Source organism: Delphinapterus leucas, chromosome 13, assembly GCF_059928025.1.
Source record: "Delphinapterus leucas isolate spDelLeu-1000000601 "Yukka" chromosome 13, BTC_Dleu_Yukka2, whole genome shotgun sequence".
Taxonomy (NCBI): Eukaryota; Metazoa; Chordata; class Mammalia; order Artiodactyla; family Monodontidae; genus Delphinapterus; species Delphinapterus leucas.
In genome coordinates, this window is record NC_143141.1 from 65,137,578 (window position 1) to 65,158,119 (window position 20,542).

The window sequence follows — 20,542 nt, forward strand, 5'->3', positions numbered from 1 at the left end:
CATTCATTTATTGCTGGTGTGAATGTGAATGGTACAGCCACTGTGGAAGACAGTTGGGCAGTTTCTCACAAAACTAAACATGCTCTTAGCATATGATCCAGCAACATGCTCCTTGGTATCTACCCAACTGAGATGAAAGTTTATAATCACACAAAAACCTGCACAAGGATGTTTATAGAATCTTTATTCATAATTGCCAAAACTTGGAAGCAACCAAGATGTCTTTCAATAGGTAAATGGATAAATAAACTGTGGTATATCCAGACAATGGAATATTATTCAGCGCTAAAAAGAAATGAGCTGTCATGAAAAGACATGGTGGAAACTTAAATTCATATTACTAAGTGAAAGAAGCCAATCTGAAAAGGGCTACATAGTGTATGATTCCAATTGTATGACGTTCCGGAAACTCTAGAGATAGTAATAAGACCAGTGGTTTCCAGGGATTTGAGTGGAGGGAGGGATGAATAGGCAGAGCACAGAGGATTTTTAGGGCAGTGAAACTATTTGTGTGATACTATAATGGTAGATACCTGTCATTATACATTTGTCAAAACCCACAGAATGTGGACCACCAAGGGTGAACCCTCATGTAAACTGTGAGCTTTGGGTGATAATGATGTGTTAATGTAATAAATTTATTGTAATAAATGCACCACTCTGGTGGGGGATGTTGGTGGGGGCATCTGTGTGTGTGGAGGGAGACTAGGAGTGTATAGGAAATCTCTGTACTTTCTGTTCAATTTTGTTGTGAACCTACAACTCCTCTAAAAAAATAAAGTCTATTTTAAAATATTGGGGGGAAAAGTATTTTGAACTGAATGAAAATGAAACCATACCAAAATGTGTGGGATGCAACTAAAAAGTGCTTAGAGGGAAATTTATGTAGCACTAACCTCCTATATGGGAAAAGAAGAAACCTCTCAATTTGATGATCTTGGCTTTCTCCATAAGAAACTAGACAAAGAAGGGTAAAGTGAACCCAAAGTAAGCAGAACAAAGGGAATGATAAAAATAAGAACAGAAATCAATAAAATGTATAAGAGAAAACCAATGGAAACAGCTGATTTTCTTGAGAAGATAAAAGGAAACCTATTCTGGCTGGTTCTTCAGACAAACTCCTGCCCAAATAGTTCAAGGAGGGAGCTTGCAACACCAACTCACACCCAGGAAAAATGACAGGAGAGGTCTCTGGGTAACAAGAAATACCTGTTTTCCCACGTTCTGGGAGTTAATCAGTTTCCAAAATCAAGTAAGACCCAATGTGTTCTTCAGTGAGGAAAAAGCACAGGATTTCTTTATTTTTCCAGGAAAGTTGTTTGGACCTAGTCATTTAAGAAGTTTACATATATACTGTATTTGAGAGTTCTACAACAGTATTTCTTTAAATAATTCTATAATTCCAGCTTCATACTTTAGATGTCTTTCTTTCATCTTCATCCCCTGTTATTCAGAATTTATGAATTTGAACCTTCTTCAGAGCTTCCCTTTATTTATTTTTTAATTTCTTTTTGGTGGGGGGAGAAAGAGATCATTTGCTATGTTTATTCTTGCCTGAACAGACACATTCTAAATTGATCATCAGTGAAGAATAGGATAAACATTCAGGAGCAAATATGTCTATTCTCTTAATCCTGACATTTGAAGAAAATGTATGAGGAACCTTTATATAAAATAAATCAGATATTCAATAAAGGCAGTATAGTTCAGGAATCTAAGGTCATGATGACTGTCCCAAGCCAATGAAGTAATGTTTTTCAATGAAACCATTACTTGATCATTTAACCTCTAAAAACAGCATCATCAAGCAGATGGTCAAAATTGTCACTGGAGAGTACACTGGACATGCAAAGATGAGTAAGTCATGGACTCTGCTGCATAGAGTTTTTTGTTGTTGTTTTTTTAGTATTTATTTGGCTGCACCGGGTCTTAGTTGCGGCACACGGGATCTTCGCTGCGGTGTGGGGTATATTTTTATTAGTTGTGGCGTGCATGTGGGACCTAATTCCCTGACCAGGGATTGAACCTGGGCCCCCGGCATGGGGAGCGTGGAGTCTTAGACACTGGACCACCAGGGACGTCCCCTCCAAAGAGCTTTCTTTTTTTTTTTTTTTTTCTACCCTTCTTTCCTTATATGAAAGGTAGCACACTATATTCTCTTTTGCACTTTGCTTGCTTTTTTAACCCATAGCTTCACTTTAATTTGTTCCATGGCTCTTTTTAGCTTATTGGCTTTCTGTTTTCTTCTATGAGGAGCAAACCTTAAATGACTGTTGTTTTCCCAAAATTACTGCTGCATAGTTTTATTGCATTTACTAAAATCATACAGTATTTACTTAAATCTTTTTTTTTTTTTTCTTCCGAGAAAAACTTGGATTTAAACCTGCCACTTATCAGATGTGTGGCTCTGGGACAAGTAAAACCTCTGAGTCTCTATTTTTCCTTCTAGAAATGGTGCCTTCACATCTACTATCCCAATTAAATCCCTCAAAGATAGAGCCAGGCTCGTGAAAGCCCCTCGGGAAGGCCAGTTTCTCCCCTCCCTTCCTCTTCATCCCCACCCCCTGCAAACCTTAGGCAGCTGCTAACAGCTCCTGGCCGCAGGGAGAAACTTCACTGTGGGGAATTCTGGACCCGGTAACCAAAAGCAACACATTACAAAGACCTCTTGTTTTTAGGAAGCTGCTTAATCTGAATGTTTCCAGGTGATTTATTTAGAAACCTCCTTAGAAAAGGAGTCAAACTAAAGTAAAACTAATTTTCTCCATTCCCAGTTTTTTCCAGAAAATAGATTTATTTAAGGGAATTTATAGGCAAAGCCCTATTCAGGAGGAAAAGCTAAGAAAGCTCCCTTTTAGTTCCCCAAGTATGCTTTGTCGAGATGCAGCCTTACTCCTTAAACCATGGAGAGGGGTGAACACCAACTGGGAGCCGACACTGCCCCATCCCTCTCCTATGACGCACATTGAGAATCAATTTTAGTATAGCTTGCTTTAAGGACCTTGGCCTCAGAGCCAATCATTCTGCATATGGTTCTTCAGGCAGTGTCTCCTACCTGATCTACCCAGGCAACACCTAAGCACCATCCCAGCCCAAAGGCTGCCAGGGCACCACTCCAGGTGTGGTGAAGGCAGTGTAGTTGCAAACATTCATAAATCTGAAGAGGGAACTCTTTGTTTGCACTCTGCTCCTTAGTAAGAAAAAGTTTTCCAATCACTGGCAGATCATTTGTAGCTGGGGTAGGTGACTGGGGTAGGACTCAGCATTGTTGTGGATATGCAGAATCAGGGGCACCCAGAAACCTTTTGGGGAACAGTGTTGTGGTAGGGAGGGCTTCCTAGGGCATCAGGAAAAAAACAGCTGCTGTCAAGTGGCCAGGCAGTCCCTATGCAACAGGGGTCACTGCCATGGCCAGGTGGGTGCCATGCTGCAGTAGGTTTGGCAGGTCAGACACAAGGACCCAAGTGGATGAGGTCAGTTTACTCCACAGTCAGCCCCCTTGTGCCGAGGACAACACAAAAGCGAAAGGGGCCAGATGACAGGCAACATGAGTGGGGACAGGGCACCAATTCTAGAAGGCAGTGAATTTACTTTATAGGCTGCAGCTGTACCCTAAGGAGCGGCCAGGTGGAAAGTCCCCGGCTGAGAAGAATGTTCTGTGAATGCGTCCTACTAGATGGAGAGGCGGACAAAGTGACTGTGACAGCACCTCACTAACTGCCCACCTGGGATGTTCCTGGTATGATGATCTCAGGCCATTGCAACAAGACGAGGGGCAGCCTGCAGCGGAGCCTTGCCCACATGACCTATGTGGAGGTGTGCAAGGTTGCCAGGGCGCCACAGTAGAGCCATTTTCCTAAGGCGGCCACCCCATCATGTTCCACGGAAGGAAGTGGACATGAAAAAGGTTTTTACCGTCGAGTCTGCAGTTGGAGGGTATGCCTGACAGTCCTGAACTTCCTTTCACCCAAGGAAATTATCCCCAGATATAATTAGAGTTTGGTCAGAGGAAATTTCTTAGAGCCACTTGTTTCTAAAATGCTTAGTTTTTGTAAATGTCCAGACTCCCTTGAAAGTCAAAACAGTTCATTTACCAAACACCTTCTCTTTAAAATAAAAAGGTTGAGGGAGGCTCCACACTGGGACTCCTTCCTTCTCCCCCTTCCTTCTCCAGATGGATATACTATCTGCCACTTATTCTGTGTTTAAGGGCCTGTCAGCAGATGGACTAATACTGCCTGAGCTGGTGAGTAACTCCTACATAATGATCAGGAAAATAGGAAAAGGGACACGGAAGGCAAAAGGCAACTTAGAACTTCAAGTAACAGTCCAGCCTCCCAAGATCTTGGATTTGATGCTGCAGAGTAGAAAATAGTTTTGTGTGTTTTCAGTGATATGCTAGCACCATTCATGGAACATTGGAACTGCGTAACTGATGTCTCAGATTGATTTTACCCTCGTCACCAGAATATCCCTAGGCACCCCCAGCCTGGGTGCAAACGAAGTCATGTGAACGATAATTACTCAGTGGTGTTGGCTGGCCCTCACTGATATACTGCAGGACCAAGTATTTTGCGGGGGTCAGTGAGGGATGCCCCAGATCCGCTCATGAACAAGGCTTGCCAGGACCATCTAGGCTGCCACGCATGTGGGCGACTCCCCACTGAGGCTGCCGGGTGGGTGGGTGGGTGGGGGCCTCGACTGGTATTTGTCTTCAGAGATCTTTGCTGACTGGCCAGGATTAGAGTGACTCTGGGATGAAAGGGTTGGTTTTCCACTTCAAGAGAATGCCTCCTCTCTGTAGGTAGAAGCATGTGGGTGTTCCAGGCCTTGCATTTAGGTCAGAGGAGCTGGAAAGATCCCCTGGAGTTTCCACACTGCCGTTGTCCCCCAGTTCAATGAGGGTATTCTCTTAGGAGGAAACTAAATTACACCACCACTTTGCCATTTAGAAAACTTCGTCTGCTCGTTTATTTTGCTTGGTGCATGTCTTAGTCATAACCACAGCAGTTTGAACCTTCGACTTGTCCCTGTTCCCTCTTTGGCTTTAAAATGCCACACAATCCCCCTACTGAGATTGGAAAGAAACTCCCTTTTACTATAATTTCAAGGAGAACTTGTAGAGTATTAGGATAATTGAAAACAAAAATCGATATCATAATATCAGGGTATAGGTTTACAGATGCCTTGGGGATGTCAGACCAACAACAATTCAATTGATTTGGGGTTTTGTTTTGGTGTTTGCACAGTTTCTATGGCTTCCAGAGCCTCACAGTTTCTGTGTCCTGGGCAGTCATGTAAAGGCTCTTTGTTGAGAACTCAGATTCCAGTTTGCCATTAATCTGAATACACCCTGCTCACCTCAACCAAGTGTGAAACTAGAGGAGTCTCAGAAAGGAGCTATTCAGCTGAAATTGTATTTTTTATAAGAAAGTCTCAGCTGCCAAGCCGAGTATAGTGTTTGCTTACTTGGGCAGTTTATTGCCTGTGGGCCCAGTTTGTGTAAGAGGGATGGCAGGGATGAAGTTAAGCTCAGTATTTTTCAATTATAGGACATTTAAAAAACAAAAACGAAAACTAAAAACAAGAAAGAAAGAAAAGAAGCAAAGCCTGCATTGAAATTGTGATCTTTCAACCTTATTTGTTTTCCATGTAGATGGTTATTTAAACAGTACTTTTCTCCTCAATTAGGTCTTCATACTAAAAGCAGAGATGGATCCCAGAGGCAGCACTTCTTCCTCCCTGATGGTCTGAACAGTTTTCAATGGCTAATGGCCTATAAACAAGTAATATCTTGTAGCCATTGAGGCCAAGAGAAGTGAAAAGGAGTCTTTGACAGTTACTGGTTTTCTTGGATAAAGCTTCTAAGCAAAACAGGGAGACTGCCGTGCCAGAAGACTCTGTTATTCAGCCTGCATTTGGTTTTCCAAATTCGGGAACTTGTGGACATCCATGTGTCAGCATTCAAGACAATTTGATGCTTCAAGGAACCTCACAAGGTTTTTAAGTGCAAGGTGATCAGATAGAATGATGTGAGCGCTCATCCCGAATCAGCCACATCAGCTTGGTTTGCTGGATAGCCCTGCTGAAGGAGGCTGCACGGAGAGGTCAACCCTTAATGGGTGGGAAGTTTCACTCTGTTCCCTCTCTGCAGGCTGGTGCAACAATTTCCAAATGAAGCTCATTCTGGAGGAGAGGAGAGTGAGAGAGTTACCTGGTCCTCCTGTCCTGCTCTTGTCCATCCTCTCCTTTCTGAGACTCTGCCATCTCCCTGACCCTGGAGTTCATGAGTTTCCCCAGGTTGCTTCCAAAAATTCCCCCTTTGCTTGAGTTACTGAGAGGAGAGTTTCTGTTACTTGCAGCTGAGAGAACTTTAAATGACACAGCCTTCCATGGCCTGGCCCCTGTCTCTCCCTCCAGCTTCTTTTCCTGACACCCCTGCCTCAGCCTCAAGTTGCACGCTGTCACTGTGTGTCACACTGTCGCAAGCCTCCTTGCCTCCCTAAGCATCTTGGGCAGGGACCAGGTCTTATTTATCTTTGTACCCCAGCACCTGTCACAATGCCTGGCACATAATAGGAAGTTAAAACATGTTTGTTGAATGAAAGGAAGGTAAACAGAAGTGGGATTTTCATTTCTGCAGGAAAAATAAGAGCGTAAGGTGAGGAACAGAGTTTCCCTATGGGTAGATACCTGAAAAGGGTTCTGGCCCTAGAAAAGCAGTGATTGTAACAGACAGTAATGAACCTCAGAAGGGTTTGAAAGAGTGGTGCAGTCCGTGTGGAATTAGATCCTCTCTTTCTTGCCATCATATCCTGTTTCTCTCTTCCTGAAATATCTCTGCCTCCCATTCTACCAGTGCCATTGTATTAGGGGTTGGAACTGTCAGGTTACTTAGATTCAGAGCTCTCATTCCCTGCATTCCATGTCCTTGGTGATGTGTGTGTGTTGTGTCCCCTAATGGGAAGGGACTAAGGACATCACTGGAAAATAGGTGGGTCAGGATTGTGCATCCAGAGAGCCTAAGTCTATCTGAGCAACTCAGGGAAGGCTCCAAAGAGGAGGTGGCATTTGGACTGAGACTTGAAGGATGATTAGGAGTTTAACAAGAGGATGGGGAGCCCAATGTGTTCAGGGAGCTACAAGGACTATGGCTGTAGATTAAAATCACGCAGCTTAAGTGAGGGCAGGAGGAGTGATGGGGGGAAGTAAAGTTTGCACTGGATGTTTAACAGACTCCTCACTTTGTACATTTAATAGACCCTGAGATACACTTAGCAGAATTATACATACATTTTAAATTGCCAAGCTTACTAGAGAACCCCCTATGCAGCCACTTAGGTTATTTCGTGTGCCACCATCATAAGAAGCAAAGCCGTTAAGTATATAGACCCTGGAGTCAGGTTACCTGGGTTTAATTCCCAGATCTGCCTCTCCTAGTCCTATGACCTTGGGCAAGTTACTTGACATCTTCATGCCTCTGGTGCATGATCTGTAAAATGAGAATAATAACAGTACTTCTTGCAATAAATCATAGGGATAAATGAGTTAATACATGTGAAGCCCTTAGAACAGTGCCCAGCATGCAGCAAACACTCACGAATTGTTAGGCACTTCATGATTATTTCTCTCATGAGGTTGTTTGCAGTCGCCAGTCATGCGCTCTATGTATAACCCCATGATATTAATTATACGATTTTAATTGTTCATTTGTGCATGGTTTCTCAGTGGACTGTGAATTCCTCACAGCCATTAGTTGAAGAAATATCTCTTTCCAAAGTAACGGAATTCATGCATTCAAGCATATTTCCTACTTACTACATTTATATATTGGTAACCCAAGGGAGCACTTCTCTTAGGATGGTGACTAGAAGATAACATTATATTTTGGAAATTCCTCTTTCAGGCTGGAAAATCCTTGGTCACAGAAGCATTGCCATCTTTATAAAACCATGTTGGTCACCCTGAGACTGCCGCTGGAAAACTTGCTTCAGGGAGGTTTTGTCCCATTCAAAGGGTTTAAAGAGCCCAAAGAAACAAGAAATATCTGAACATGGTCAGTTTGGCTGAAAATTTTTAGTAGAGCCTTGTTGCAAAACTTATAGCCAAGAAACCTCTTTCAAAGAGCCTTAACTCTCAAGAGATGGGCCAGTTAAGATGAGCGGAGTTTAGACATCACTTGCATCCGGAGAAGCTGGTCCGATGCTCCTCGTCCGCTTGTTTTGGTTGACTTGGAGGAGAAAGGGCACGGAAGAGGTTTCCTGCTGAGACCATAGAATGAAAGATAGAGTTGCCTTAGGAGATTGGCTCCGAGTCTGCAGGACCAAGAGAGCTCCACAAAGGCTGGTCCAGAGCCTCCGAGTGTGCAGAAGCAGGTGTGTGTTTGTGGGATGCCCCGAAGGCAGTCAGATGAGTCAGGACACTGGAAGACAGGAGATCTGAATTCTAGTTTTATCCCTTCGCGTCAGCACAAACTTCTTAAGGCCTGGGTTTCCTTTTTCTTTTTTTGCCATTGAAGAGTTTGATGTAGATTGTCTCCAAAGTTCTGTTTCTGGTGTTAAGATTTCAGTGTTGGCCCAGCAGTGCTGGGCACACTTTAGGTTGAGCAAATTGGCCTTTATTTGCAAGCCTCCCATGGCACCCATCACCACCAGGACCCTTGTCTCCACCCTGCTCCGTGGACCTCACCCAGCCCCACCTGCACTGCAGCCTTCCCGCTTGAGCCCCCAGGGGCCCAAGCCCTTCTTGCCCGCTCTTACCTGAAGCCTGGTTGTCTTCCTCAACCCCCCGAGAGGGGGCTCCTTGTGCTCTCTCACCCGACGTGTTTCAGGCCTGGAGTCGGGCTGGGTCTGCTCCTGGCCCCCTTGAATCTGGCCTTGGCCCTCCAGCCCTGTCACTGCTGTCCTCTCCCAACCTCCTGGTCACCTCTGTCCTCCGCTGAGCATCCATGAGCTTGGCTCACTGCTTCTCTCTCCATCCTGACTCCTGTCACCATCTCTGGCAACTTGAACATCCACACGGACAATTCTGACCACACCGTAGCCTCTGAGGACCTCAAGCTCGGAGCACTTCACCTCTGATGGTCCACACATCATGTACTCAAATATGTGTTGACAACATGTCGACAATGGGCACGTTTGAAGAGGTTTCATTTATCTTCAAAATTATGATACCTATAACTAGGGTGACCATATAATTTATTTTCCAAACTGGGACAATGAATGAAAGAGAACACCAAAATAATTAAAATTATGTTATTTTTGGAAGTATTTACTTATTGATGACAAATTGGTTTTTATATTAAGGACCCTGTAAAATAATTATATTCCAAAGCTATTTTCCAAAATAAAATTTTTCTTCAAAAAATTAACTCGTGTACATTGAAGCGACATTGAAAAAAAACTTTATATCAATTATCTGCACATTCAAAATCATAGGCAGAATAATTGTTCCTAGTATTTATGTTCTTTAATTAGTTTCCTAGCTAAATCTGTCACTAATAATGTGTCACTGGTATCTTTATGAAGAATTTCCTTTTTGAAGCTAGTTTTCGTATTTTGAAGGTTTTGAACAAATCTGTTTGAAATTGCTTTTGAAATAAAATCTATCGTTAATAAATTTGAAATTGCTGACACCTTTCTCTGTAGACCACAACATTTTTAATTGACAATAACTCCTCAGGTAGTGAGAATTGGTAAGTTCTATGCAAATTCTGCTAAATGGATGCTATTTTCAATTCAGAATTTCTTGTGTAAATACTTTGTCCCAAGTATTGACACAGGTACTGTCTTTTGGCCTCCATTCAGAGTAGCATTCTCCAGCACACATTTTTACAGGATATAACTTGTCAAGTTAGTCATCTCTATTTAGGATTCTTCTGAATGTCTCCCTATGGTGTATGTAATTTCACATCCTAATAAATGAGTCCTTGGTAGAAGCCAGAAGTAAAAAAAAGTGGAGTTCAACCAAACCCATGCCAGCTTATTTTAATGCAACCAGTAATAACAGTATCTAGTTAACAAATGAAATATGCAAGACAAATGCTAAACTAAATGGGACTCACAACAACAGGCATAAACAGGGGCTCTCCCAGGAAACAGCTCTAACACTGACCCCTCCGAGGCAGCTCAGTGGTTCTCAGTCCTGGCAGCATATCATCAGTACCACCTGCCAATGCTCAGACTCCCTTCCCAGAGACTCAGCTTTCACTGGATTAGTGTGGGGCCTGGGAACAAGCATTGTACTCTCAAGTGGTTCTAATGTGCAGCTCGGGCTGAGAGTGGCTGCACCAGCCTGATGCACCACTTTTAAAGCCAGGTCAGTGTGGTCCTCCAGGGCCATTCCCCAACTGCTCCATATACTGCAGGAACACCGTGATTCTGATAACAGAGAACAGGGAGGTAAATCAGGCACCGCTGTGCTGCTGTCACCTTGTCTCTGCACCCCCGTGGGTGCGCTGTCACCTTGGGCCAGGAGACAGTGCACGGCAGGTGCTCTGGGGCATGAGTAGAGCAGAGAGGTGGCCCTGCCACAAACCCTGTGAACACTACCCATGACACGGTCAGAGTGATTGCATGAAATCCTGTCAGACATGTAATTAAGCATCTCCTATATTGTCATGACAAAAATGAAACTTGTGGAGAGTTACAGAATTCTAATGGGAAATAAAAATGTTACAAATCTCACAAAAGCTCTAGTTAAGCCTTCATAAGTGCTGTGTTCTATTCTCAATTTTTATTTTGAAAACAATTCTCAAAATGTAAAATCCCCAGCATTCCCAAAATGATGTATTATTTTGGCTCATTCTACAAATTTATGATCACCTTTCTAACTCTGTGTTTCGAAGTATGAAAAACCACACTGGCAAAGAAAAATAACAACACGTGGTTTCCAAGCCCTAAGTGCCTTGCTGCCCCACGTGTGTCCCATAAAGCATTGGGGGTTGTCCGAGAGCCAGTCGGGAAAGCGGCATCTGCTGGTGCTTTGCCTGCTCTGAATTTAGTTCCGGGGCTGTGAGTTGAACTCTGTACAAATGTTCTGGATGACCTTGGGAACCACTTTGTAGAGGTTGTCGAACTCGTCCACAAAGAAGGCGTGGTCCTTGGCAGGGTGAGTGGCAATGACTTCCAGCTCGTCCTGTGCAGCCCATGCCACACCTATGGCATAGGTGATCACTCCTGTGGGGACAAAGGGTAGATGAAGCAAATGTCCCCAAGGGAAAGTACTGAAATGAATCCTTGCCTTTCTGCTGCTCTGTTGGCCATTGTGCTTGAAGGCAACCGAGTCCAAAATCAGAAATGTGCCCAAAGCATGAACATATGCTGTATGCCAGCAGCAATAAAGTTGGTATAGTTGCTATCTCATAGGAGTTTACAGTCTTTTGGAGAGAAAAAACAGGAAAATGGAGTAAATGCATGATAAGAATTTCATGTCCAGGAGCAGCATGGGGATGACATTTGGACAAGTGAAACTTTGGTGCCGTGCAGATTGTACCACATGGCACACACTTGCTCTGTGTGTAGAGGCGCACAAAATTCAGTCTTATATGCATCAAAAGTCGGTTCGAGATCTTTTAAATGAAAATGAAACTATGGGTAGTCAAATCCATTTCACCTGCTTCACTAATCAAGGTCGTTTTAAGACTTGCATGTCCTCCAAGTGGCACGTAGCCTAAACAGTAAGATTTTTGTCCAAGTTGTACTCCAGAAACTTGGAGTCAGCTGTGAGCTGACCTTAGAGTCAGCTGCGTCTAGCTCAGCTGAGCTGGTTAAGACAGGATAGGACCACTGACCCTCCAACAGGGCATGCGCGAGTGCCCGCTTGGTGACCTTTAGAACAAGCGCAGAGGCCTGTAGCTTGGTTACGCCTGCGCAGAGCAACACTTCCACACCTTTTTCTAATCACACTCCCCACGCCTCAGACCGCCCTGCTCCTTTACTTGCTATAAATACCCCGAGCTCTTTGCCCTTGGGGCGGTAGATTTGAGGCTGGTTCTCCTGTCTGCCTTGCGAATAAACTCTACTGCAAACCTAGACAAAAAAACGGTGGCATTGAATTACTTTAGGCTTGAGGGTGACTTTATAAGCCATAGGCTCCAACCTCATTCCCGGTGCAGGAACCCTGCTTGCACAAGGACCTGGAGAGCTGTGACCCAGCATCTGCTCCATCACCACAGAAAAGTAAGTGTTTACCGATAAGGAGGTGGCGGGCAGTGTTGACTGATGCAGGAGGTCATGGAAAATGAAAGGGAAAAGCGCTCTTTGGATTCAGAAGAAACAGAAACAAGATATTGGTAGCCTTTGAAGGGAGCAGCGGCAGAGGAGTAGATGCCATAGAAACCAAGTGAATTGCTGTGAGTTGAGAGTGAAAAAGAAATGAAGATGTGGGGCAGGACATATAGCTGATTCTTTCCAGGAATGTGGCTATAAAGGAGGCAGGTGGTAACTGGAGCTAGAACATGGGGTCAAAGAGAATTATTTCCCTTTTTAGGAAGAGAGGGACTTGAGCTGGTCTAGGTGCAAATGGGAACGAGTATAGTAGGATTAAAGGGTTTGGACTGTAACATGGAGCAGGGAGGAGAGGAATTCGGAGGGCAGGGGTCTGTTCTCAGTGGGGAAACAGACTGCCTGCTGTGTGGTTCTTGCCTGGTGAGCGGGAGCTTGACCTATTCCCACGCCCCCTCCAGGCTGGCCAGGGTGGGGTTAGCAAGATGGCCATGAGACAGAGGGCAGAGCCTGGGTGAGGGTTTCCGGCCAGGCTCCTCTCCCCCGCCAGCCACTCACAGGGCCCACATCACTCTCTCCAGCATCTTCCGGGTGCCCTGTCCTGCTGACCGGAGAGCCATCCACACCTCACGTGGTTCTGGTCTAAGCTGGCCTTTTTTTTTGGCCGTGCCACGCGGCGTGAGGGATCTTGGTTCCCAGACCAGGGATCCAACCTGTGCCCCCTGCAGTGTAAGCTCGGAGTCCTAACCACTGGACTGTCAGGGAAGTCCCTCAGCTGTTCTTCTATTGTGGCTCGTTGAGCTGAAGTTAAGCTGCCAGTTCCTTCTCTTACCTCTCCAGTGTCTTTTCTCTGAACACGGTCCACATTGGGAAAAGCCAGCGTTGGGCTTTAGACCCCTGCCAAGTCTGCAGGAACAGCTTGGCTGCAGAATGGGGCTTAGACTGACTAAGCCCTCGTTTCTGCTCAAAGATGGAAGGACTGCCCCCCAGTAAAGACATTAGAAGCAGTACTAGAGATTTCTACTGGCAACCCAGCCTCGGCTTGGACACTCCCACAGTGCTCATTGCTTCCATGTCACTTGCATCTGTCGGTCCTTGTTCTTTAAAGCTGCCCAGAACATAACAGCCCTGATAGTGCCCAGGACATCTCCCTTGATCTTCACTTCTCCTGACGAGTAGGCCAAGGGTACCCTCTGGGTGAGGTGCAAAGGAGTGGCATCTAGGAAAATGAGTGAGTGGAGCTGAACATGAGTGGGACCAGATGTCTGGAAAAAGCAGGAGAGCCCTGGGCTTGTCGAGAGCTGCCCCACCTGCGTCCTCCCACTCACTTTGGAACTTTGGGCAGGTTGCTTCTGAGCCGTAAACCATCTTCCCTCTGCTGACATGAGCCCAAGGAGCCCTGTGAAGGCTGGCACGCGGGCCATCTGCCATCCCACCATTATGAGTGCTCCACTCAGGGCGAATCACTGGGCAGACCGTCTGAACTTGGTGTCTGGTTACTTTGGTTTCCAGAAGCCAGAACTGCTGGTTCCTAAAGGCTTGTTTATTTTTACACCCCTTCTTGTTTCAAGCAGAATTAAAAGCAGCTTTAAAGAATATGGTAAATCTTGCATCTGAACCAAGTTTAATGTAGGCAGACAAGAAAACTTCCCCCACAATGAGTGAGTCTGTTCACTAGTACTTATCTACAGGTTTTTGGTTCACTGACCACTCAGTTTACTTCTGTTATCATTACTATTATTACTATCACTTGGGGTTTTCTCCAGGTTGTTTGTATTTTCCTGGTATTTTATGGCACTTTCAAAACTGGTTATACATAGATTCTGTCAAAAAGCATTAAATATGACCGATTTTCTAAATTTACAAAAATAGTTTGCTCACTTTTCATGGTTGTAAACTTTCTGTTGCTCTCTTCCAAATTTTCATATGGAAATATCTCTTTAAATATTTTGAATGAAAATTTCTTTGAGGTCTCCCCCAAACCTCCAATATCTGGTTAGCAGTTGCTTACAAAAGTAGCACTTTTCTTTTAAAACATCCATTTTCTTCAAATTTCTAACACAATTTTGTGGTCTTCAATGGAGATGAAAGCCATGAGTCAAATTCCTCTTCAATGTGTCACATGTTGGTGTGCCCTGCCTCAGTGTGGGACCTTAACATCCACAGTCACCCACAGGCCATGGTTTGCCGTGACACTGTGGAAGCCACCGTGGTGCCCCCTGCCTGACCCTTCTCTGCTGCCCAGTGGGGCCTGCAGTGTTGAACTACACCCCTAACACTCTCCCTGCAGTTCTGAACAGTTTATTAGGTGATAGGCAAAACCAGTGCATAGAGAGACAGTCCCTTCTTTGTCCCACTGGTCCACCAAGCCCCAGAGGGATGCTCAGCCCCAGACTGGTCAGCAAGACCAGCTCACTCACCCTCGTGATGGGCGACCATGGCCGGTATTCGGACATCGTCATAGGACCTCCCGTCAGTGATGAGGATCATTAATTTCCTCTTGTTGGGCTTGGACTTCTTGAAGAGCTGTTCTAGGGCGTAGTTGATGGCAGCCCCCGTGCTGGTCCCACCACTCCAGTACCCCAGTCTCTTGATGGCGTTGAGGACGTCAGGCTTGGTGCTGTACACGTCGAACCCAAACTCCAGCCGCTGCTCGTAGGTGTACTGCATGGCCCCGATCCGCGTGTCCGTGTCGGAGATCTCAAACTCTTTGCTGAGGTTGGCCACAAACTGGAGAACCGTGCGGAAGTTGCCCGTCCCTACGCTGCTGGAGCCGTCGATGATGAAGCCAATGTCGGCCGAGTTTAAGCAGGTCTTGCTGCAGGCCAGTCGGTCGGTGTCACAGACCCGCTTCACGAGGGGCTGCACGGTCTTGTGGAGGCTGAACCAGTTCTGCACACTGAGCGAGTAGAAGCCATTCGTTCTGCACACAGCCTGAAAGACAGGGGGAGGCCACCCGCCAGGTCAGGGGCCTGGCCACGCCCCCTCGCCACGCCCCCTGACCCCCGGGGCGGGGGAAGAAGCTGGCAGATGCTTGTTTTCTGCACCAGGCCTCCTAATGCGCTCTCTCCATCTCGGTTCACCCAGTCAGGTGCTCACCGGGGCAGAGACCCGTCAGGTTATCCCTGGACTCACTCCCACGCCCTCAGCCAGGTCTCTGCTTTTGTGGAGAGCCATCAGTCAAGCAAATCCACAGGGAGAGGGGAATCACTGGTTTCAGCTTCATATTTATGCCTCCTCAGGCCCCTCTGTTCATTTGTACTGGCAGCCAGCCATGAAGTTGGCATTGGTGGGCATCAACCCAGGAGAGATTAAAGAAAGCTTTTGTTGTGATTGGGAAAACAAAAGGCACGCATGAGACATAGCTAAAGAATTGTTTCCAGAGCAGCCCTGCATCCAGCAGGAAGGGGGTTCCACACATGTGTCAGGCACCACGCTAGATGTTCTTAGATTATCTCACTAACCCCCCAACTTAACCCTACAGGGTGGAATTATAACCCCCTTGTCATGAAGGAACAAACTGAGGACCAGCTGTGAAGTGACATCCCTTGAATCCTTGAGGCCGGAACACAAATCTGTCTGCTCGTAGAACCCAAGCTCTGTCCTCTGGACAACCCTGCCTCCAGGCAACTTAATATTTACTTGTGCCCAAGTTTGTTCCAGAAAAAAACTCAAGGCACCTGCAAATAAACATTGAGCAAGCTGGTCGGTGTGTTCTTGGAAGTGACTGTTTCCCCCTTGCCGCTGCCTCTCTGGGGGACAGGGTGGGTGTGCGTGGGTCACAGAGAGAATCACAGACCTGATGGCTACAATCGAAGGTGTATAATTAAAACATTATTTTAAGACAAGAAATGACTTTAAAATGTCCTAGGAAATATACTTTAATTGGTTTGTAAAAACCTAATGGGGTTCATAAAACTCTCCATGGCTTAGGTGGCATATGAGATGGGTGTTGAGGCTGAGCTGAGTTGCAGCCAATGGATGGAGAGGAGGGATTCCCCACCAGGCAGCCTGAGTAAGTCACAGCAGGACGCCAGGTGGCTGGAGCTAGGAAGATGTGCTGGGAATCTGGGTTAGGACCACACTCCAGAAGACCTTGGGAATAATAGGGAATAATGAAGGATTTGAAGCAAGGACTCCACAGGACTGGAAAAACTCTTCATAAACATGAGCTTCATTGTGAAATCTAAACTGGAGGGAGAAATAATAGATGTAAAGTAGTAGTTGAACTGGAGAGGTGGCATTGGGCATGGGAAAGAGTGGACAGATGTGAGATACGTGACATGGGAGCTGACAGGGTGTCCCGGGGTGACTCTGGGTGTCTGAGACAGCTGTGGGGCCCGTATGTACAGTCCAGAGGAGGAAAGAATTTGGGTACGAAAGATGATGCACTTGGCATTTTGCACGTAACGTTTAAGGCTCTTGGGGACATTGGGTGGAGACTAGTCAATCAGCTGGAAACAAATGGCTATTGAGCTCCGGAGAGACCAGGGAGGGAGACATATGAGCGTATCATTGCCTGTGAGCAAAGGCTGAAGCTGTGGCCCTGGGAGAGGTTCTGGAGGGAGAAAACCTAGTGAGAGCAGAGGAGAAGGCAAAGAACTGAGCCCTGGGGAAGTCTACACTTAGGGTACAAGACGGAAAAGAGGGCTTCCCTGGTGCGCAGTGGTTGAGAGTCCACCTGCCGATGCAGGGGACACGGGTTCGTGCCCCAGTCCGGGAGGATCCCACATGCCGCGGAGCGGCTGGGCTCGTGAGCCATGGCCGCTGAGCCTGCGCGTCCGGAGCCTGTGCTCCGCAACGGGAGAGGCCACAGCAGTGAGAGGCCCGCATACCGCAAAACAAACAAACAAACAAACAAACAAAAAAAACGGAAAAGAGGAGAGAACAAATGAAGTAAGAGCCACACCGTGTCCTAGCGGTTAAGGGAGATGAGAATTTCAAGGACAATGAAGTGCAGGATTTGTGCAGGGAGCTGAGCCCTAGTAGATCTGGAGACACAACACTAAAGCTTGCGGGCATCCCCCCACCCCTCCCTCCTATCCTCTTCCTTTCCTTTTTTTTTTTTTAAATCATCTTTAATTTCTTTCATCAGTGTCTTATAATTTTCTGCATAGAGGTCTTTTGTCTCCCTAGGTAGGTTTATTCCTAGGTATTTTATTCTTTTTGTTGCAATGGTAAATGGGAGTGTTTCCTTAATTTCTCTTTCAGATTTTTCACCATTTGTGTATAGGAATGCATTAATTTTGTATCCTGCAACTTTAACAAATTCAGTGTAGCTCTAGTAGTTTTCTGGTGGCATCTTTAGGATGCTCTATGTATAGTATCATGTCATCTGCAAACAGTGACTCTTTTACTTCTTCTTTTCCAATTTGTATTCCTTTTATTTATTTTTCTTCTCTGATTGCTGTGGCTAGGACTTCCAAAACTATGTTGAATAATAGTGGTGAGAGTGGACATCCTTGTCTTGTTCCTGATCTTAAAGGAAATGGTTTCAGTTTTTCACCATTGAGAATGATGTTTGCTGTGGGTTTGTCGTAGCTGGCCTTTACTATGTTGAGGTAGGTTCCCTCTATGCCCACTTTCTGGAGAGTTTTTATCATATATTGGTGTTGAATTTTTTCAAAAGCTTGTTCTGCATCTATTGAGATGATCATATGGTTTTTATTCTTCAATTTGTTAATATGGTGTATCGCATTGATTGATGTGCATATACTGAAGAATCCTTGCATCCCTGGGATAAATCCCACTTGATCATGGTGTATGATCCTTTTAATGTGTTGTTGGATTCTTGCTAGTATTTTGTTGAGGATTTTTGCATCTATATTCATCAATGATGTTGGTCTGTAATTTTCTTTTTTTGTAGTATCGTTGTCTGGTTTTGGTATTAGGGTGATGGTGGCCTCATAGAATGAGTTTGGGAGTGTTCCTTCCTCTGCAATTTTTTGGAAGAGTTTGAGAAGGATGGGTGTTAGCTCTTCTCTAAATGTTTGATAGAATTCACCTGTGAAGCCATCTGGTCCTGGACTTCTGTTTGTTGGAAGATTTTTTTTTTTGCGGTGCGCGGGCCTCTCACTGTTGTGGCTTCTCCCGTTGCGGAGCACAGGCTGTGGACACGCAGGCTCAGCGGCCATGGCTCATGGACCTAGCCGCTCCGCAGCATGTGGGATCTTCCCGGACTGGGGCACGAACCCTTGTCCCCTGCATCGGCAGGCGGACTCTCAACCACTGCGCCACCAGGGAAGCCCTGTTGGAAGATTTTTAATCACAGTTTCAATTTCACTACTTGTGATTGGTCTGTTCATATTTTCCATTTCTTCGTGGTTCAGTCTTGGAAGGTTATACCTTTCTAAGAATTTGTCCATTTCTTCCAGGTTGTCCATTTTATTGGTATAGGGTTGCTTATAGTAGTCTCTTAGGATGCTTTGTATTTCTGCGGTGTGTGTCGTAACTTCTCCTTTTTCATTTCTAATTTTATTGATTTGAGTCCTCTCCCTCTTTTTCTTGATGAGTCTGGCTAATGGTTTATCAATTTTGTCTTCTCAAAGAACCAGCCTTTAATTTTATTGAACTTTGCTATTGTTTTCTTTGTTTCTATTTCATTTACTTCTGCTCTGATCTTTATGATTTCTTTTCTTCTGCTAACTTTGGGTTTTGTTTGTTCTTCTTTCTCTAGTTCCTTTAGGTGTAATGTTAGATTGTTTATTTCAGATTTTTCTTGTTGCTTGAGGTGAGATTGAATTTTTCTAAACTTCCCTCTTAGAACTGCTTTTGCTGCATCCCATAAGTTTTGCTTAGAACTGCTTTTGCTGCATCCCATAAGTTTTGGGTCATCGTGTTTTCATTGTCATTTGTCTCCAGGTATTTTTTGATTTCCTCTTTGATTTCTTCAGTGATGTCTTTGTTATTTAGTAGCGTATTGTTTAGCCTCCATGTGTTTGTGTGTTTTATGTTTTTTCGCCTGTAATTCATTTCTAATCTCATAGCGTTGTGGTCAGAAAAGGTGCTTGATATGATTTCAGTTTTCTTAAATTTACTGAGGTTTGATTTGTGACCCAAGATGTGATCTATCCTGGAGAATGTTCCATGCGCACTTGAGAACAAAGTGTAATCTGGTGTTTTTGGATGGAATGTCCTATAAATATCAGTTAAATCTATCTGGTCTATTGTGTCATTTAAAGCTTCTCTTTCCTTATTTATTTTCATTTTGGATGATCTGTCCATTAGTGTAAATGAGGTGTAAAAGTCCCCCACTATTATTGTGTTACTGTCGATTTCCTCTTTTATAGCTGTTAGCAGTTGCCTTATGTATTGAGGTGCTCCTATGTTGGGTGCATATATATTTATAATTGTTATATCTTCTTCTTGGGTTGATCCCTTAATCATTATGTAGTGTCCTTCCTTGCCTCTTGTAACATTCTTTATTTTAAAGTCTATTTTATCTGATATGAGTATTGCTACTCCAGCTTTCTTTTGATTTCCATTTGCATGGAATATCTTTTTCCATCCTCTCACTTTCAGTCTGTATGTGTCCCTAGGTCTGAAGTGGGTCTCTTGTAGACAGCATATATATGGGTCTTGTTTTTGTATCCATTCAGCAAGCCTGTGTCTTTTGGTTGGAGCCTTTAATCCATTCATGTTTAAAGTAATTATGGATATGTATGTTCCTATGACCATTTTCTTAATTGTTTTGGGTTTGTTTTTGTAGGTCCTTTTCTTCTCTTGTGTTTCCCACTTAGAGAAGTTCCTTTAGCATTTGTTGAGGAACTGGTCTGGTGGTGCTGAATTCTTTTACCTTTTGCTTGCCTGTAAAGCTTTTGATTTCTCAATTGAATCTGAATGAGATCCTTGCTGGGTAGAGTATTCTTGGTTGTAGACTCTTCCCTTTCATCACTTTAAGTATATCATGCCACTCCCTTCTGGCTTGTAGAGTTTCTGCTGAGAAGTCAGCTGTTAACCTTATGGGAGTTCCCTTGTATGTTATTTGTCGTTTTTCCCTTGCTGCTTTCAATAATTTTTCTTTGTCTTTAATTTTTGCCAATTTGATTACTATGTGTCTTGACGTGTTTCTCCTTGTGTTTATCCTGTATGGGTCTCACTGCACTTCCTGGACTTGGGTGGCTATTTCCTTTCCCATGTTAGGGAAGTTTTTGACTATAATCCCTTCAAATATTTTCTCGGGTCCTTTCTCTCTCTCTTCTCCTTCTGGGACCCCTATAATGCAAATGTTGTTGTGTTTAATGTTGTCCCAGAGGTCTTGTAGGCTGTCTTCATTTCTTTTCATTTTTTTTTCTTTATTCTGTTCTGCAGCAGTGAAT

At 44.6% G+C, this 20,542-nt stretch overlaps 1 protein-coding gene across 2 annotated transcripts in view; it reads right to left on the reverse strand.

The window, feature by feature from the left end:
* Positions 1–9,217: 9,217 nt before the first annotated feature.
* VIT (vitrin) overlaps positions 9,218–20,542 on the reverse strand; it is a 123,304-nt gene continuing 111,979 nt past the window's right edge. For both annotated transcript variants that reach the window (XM_022574095.2, XM_022574093.2), the window contains 2 exons: positions 14,645–15,158; positions 9,218–11,177 (listed from right to left, as the gene is read on the reverse strand). In XM_022574095.2, the coding sequence (XP_022429803.1) occupies positions 10,999–11,177; positions 14,645–15,158 (693 nt within the window). In that variant the 3' untranslated portion in view covers positions 9,218–10,998. The remainder of the gene's footprint in view (positions 11,178–14,644; positions 15,159–20,542) is intronic.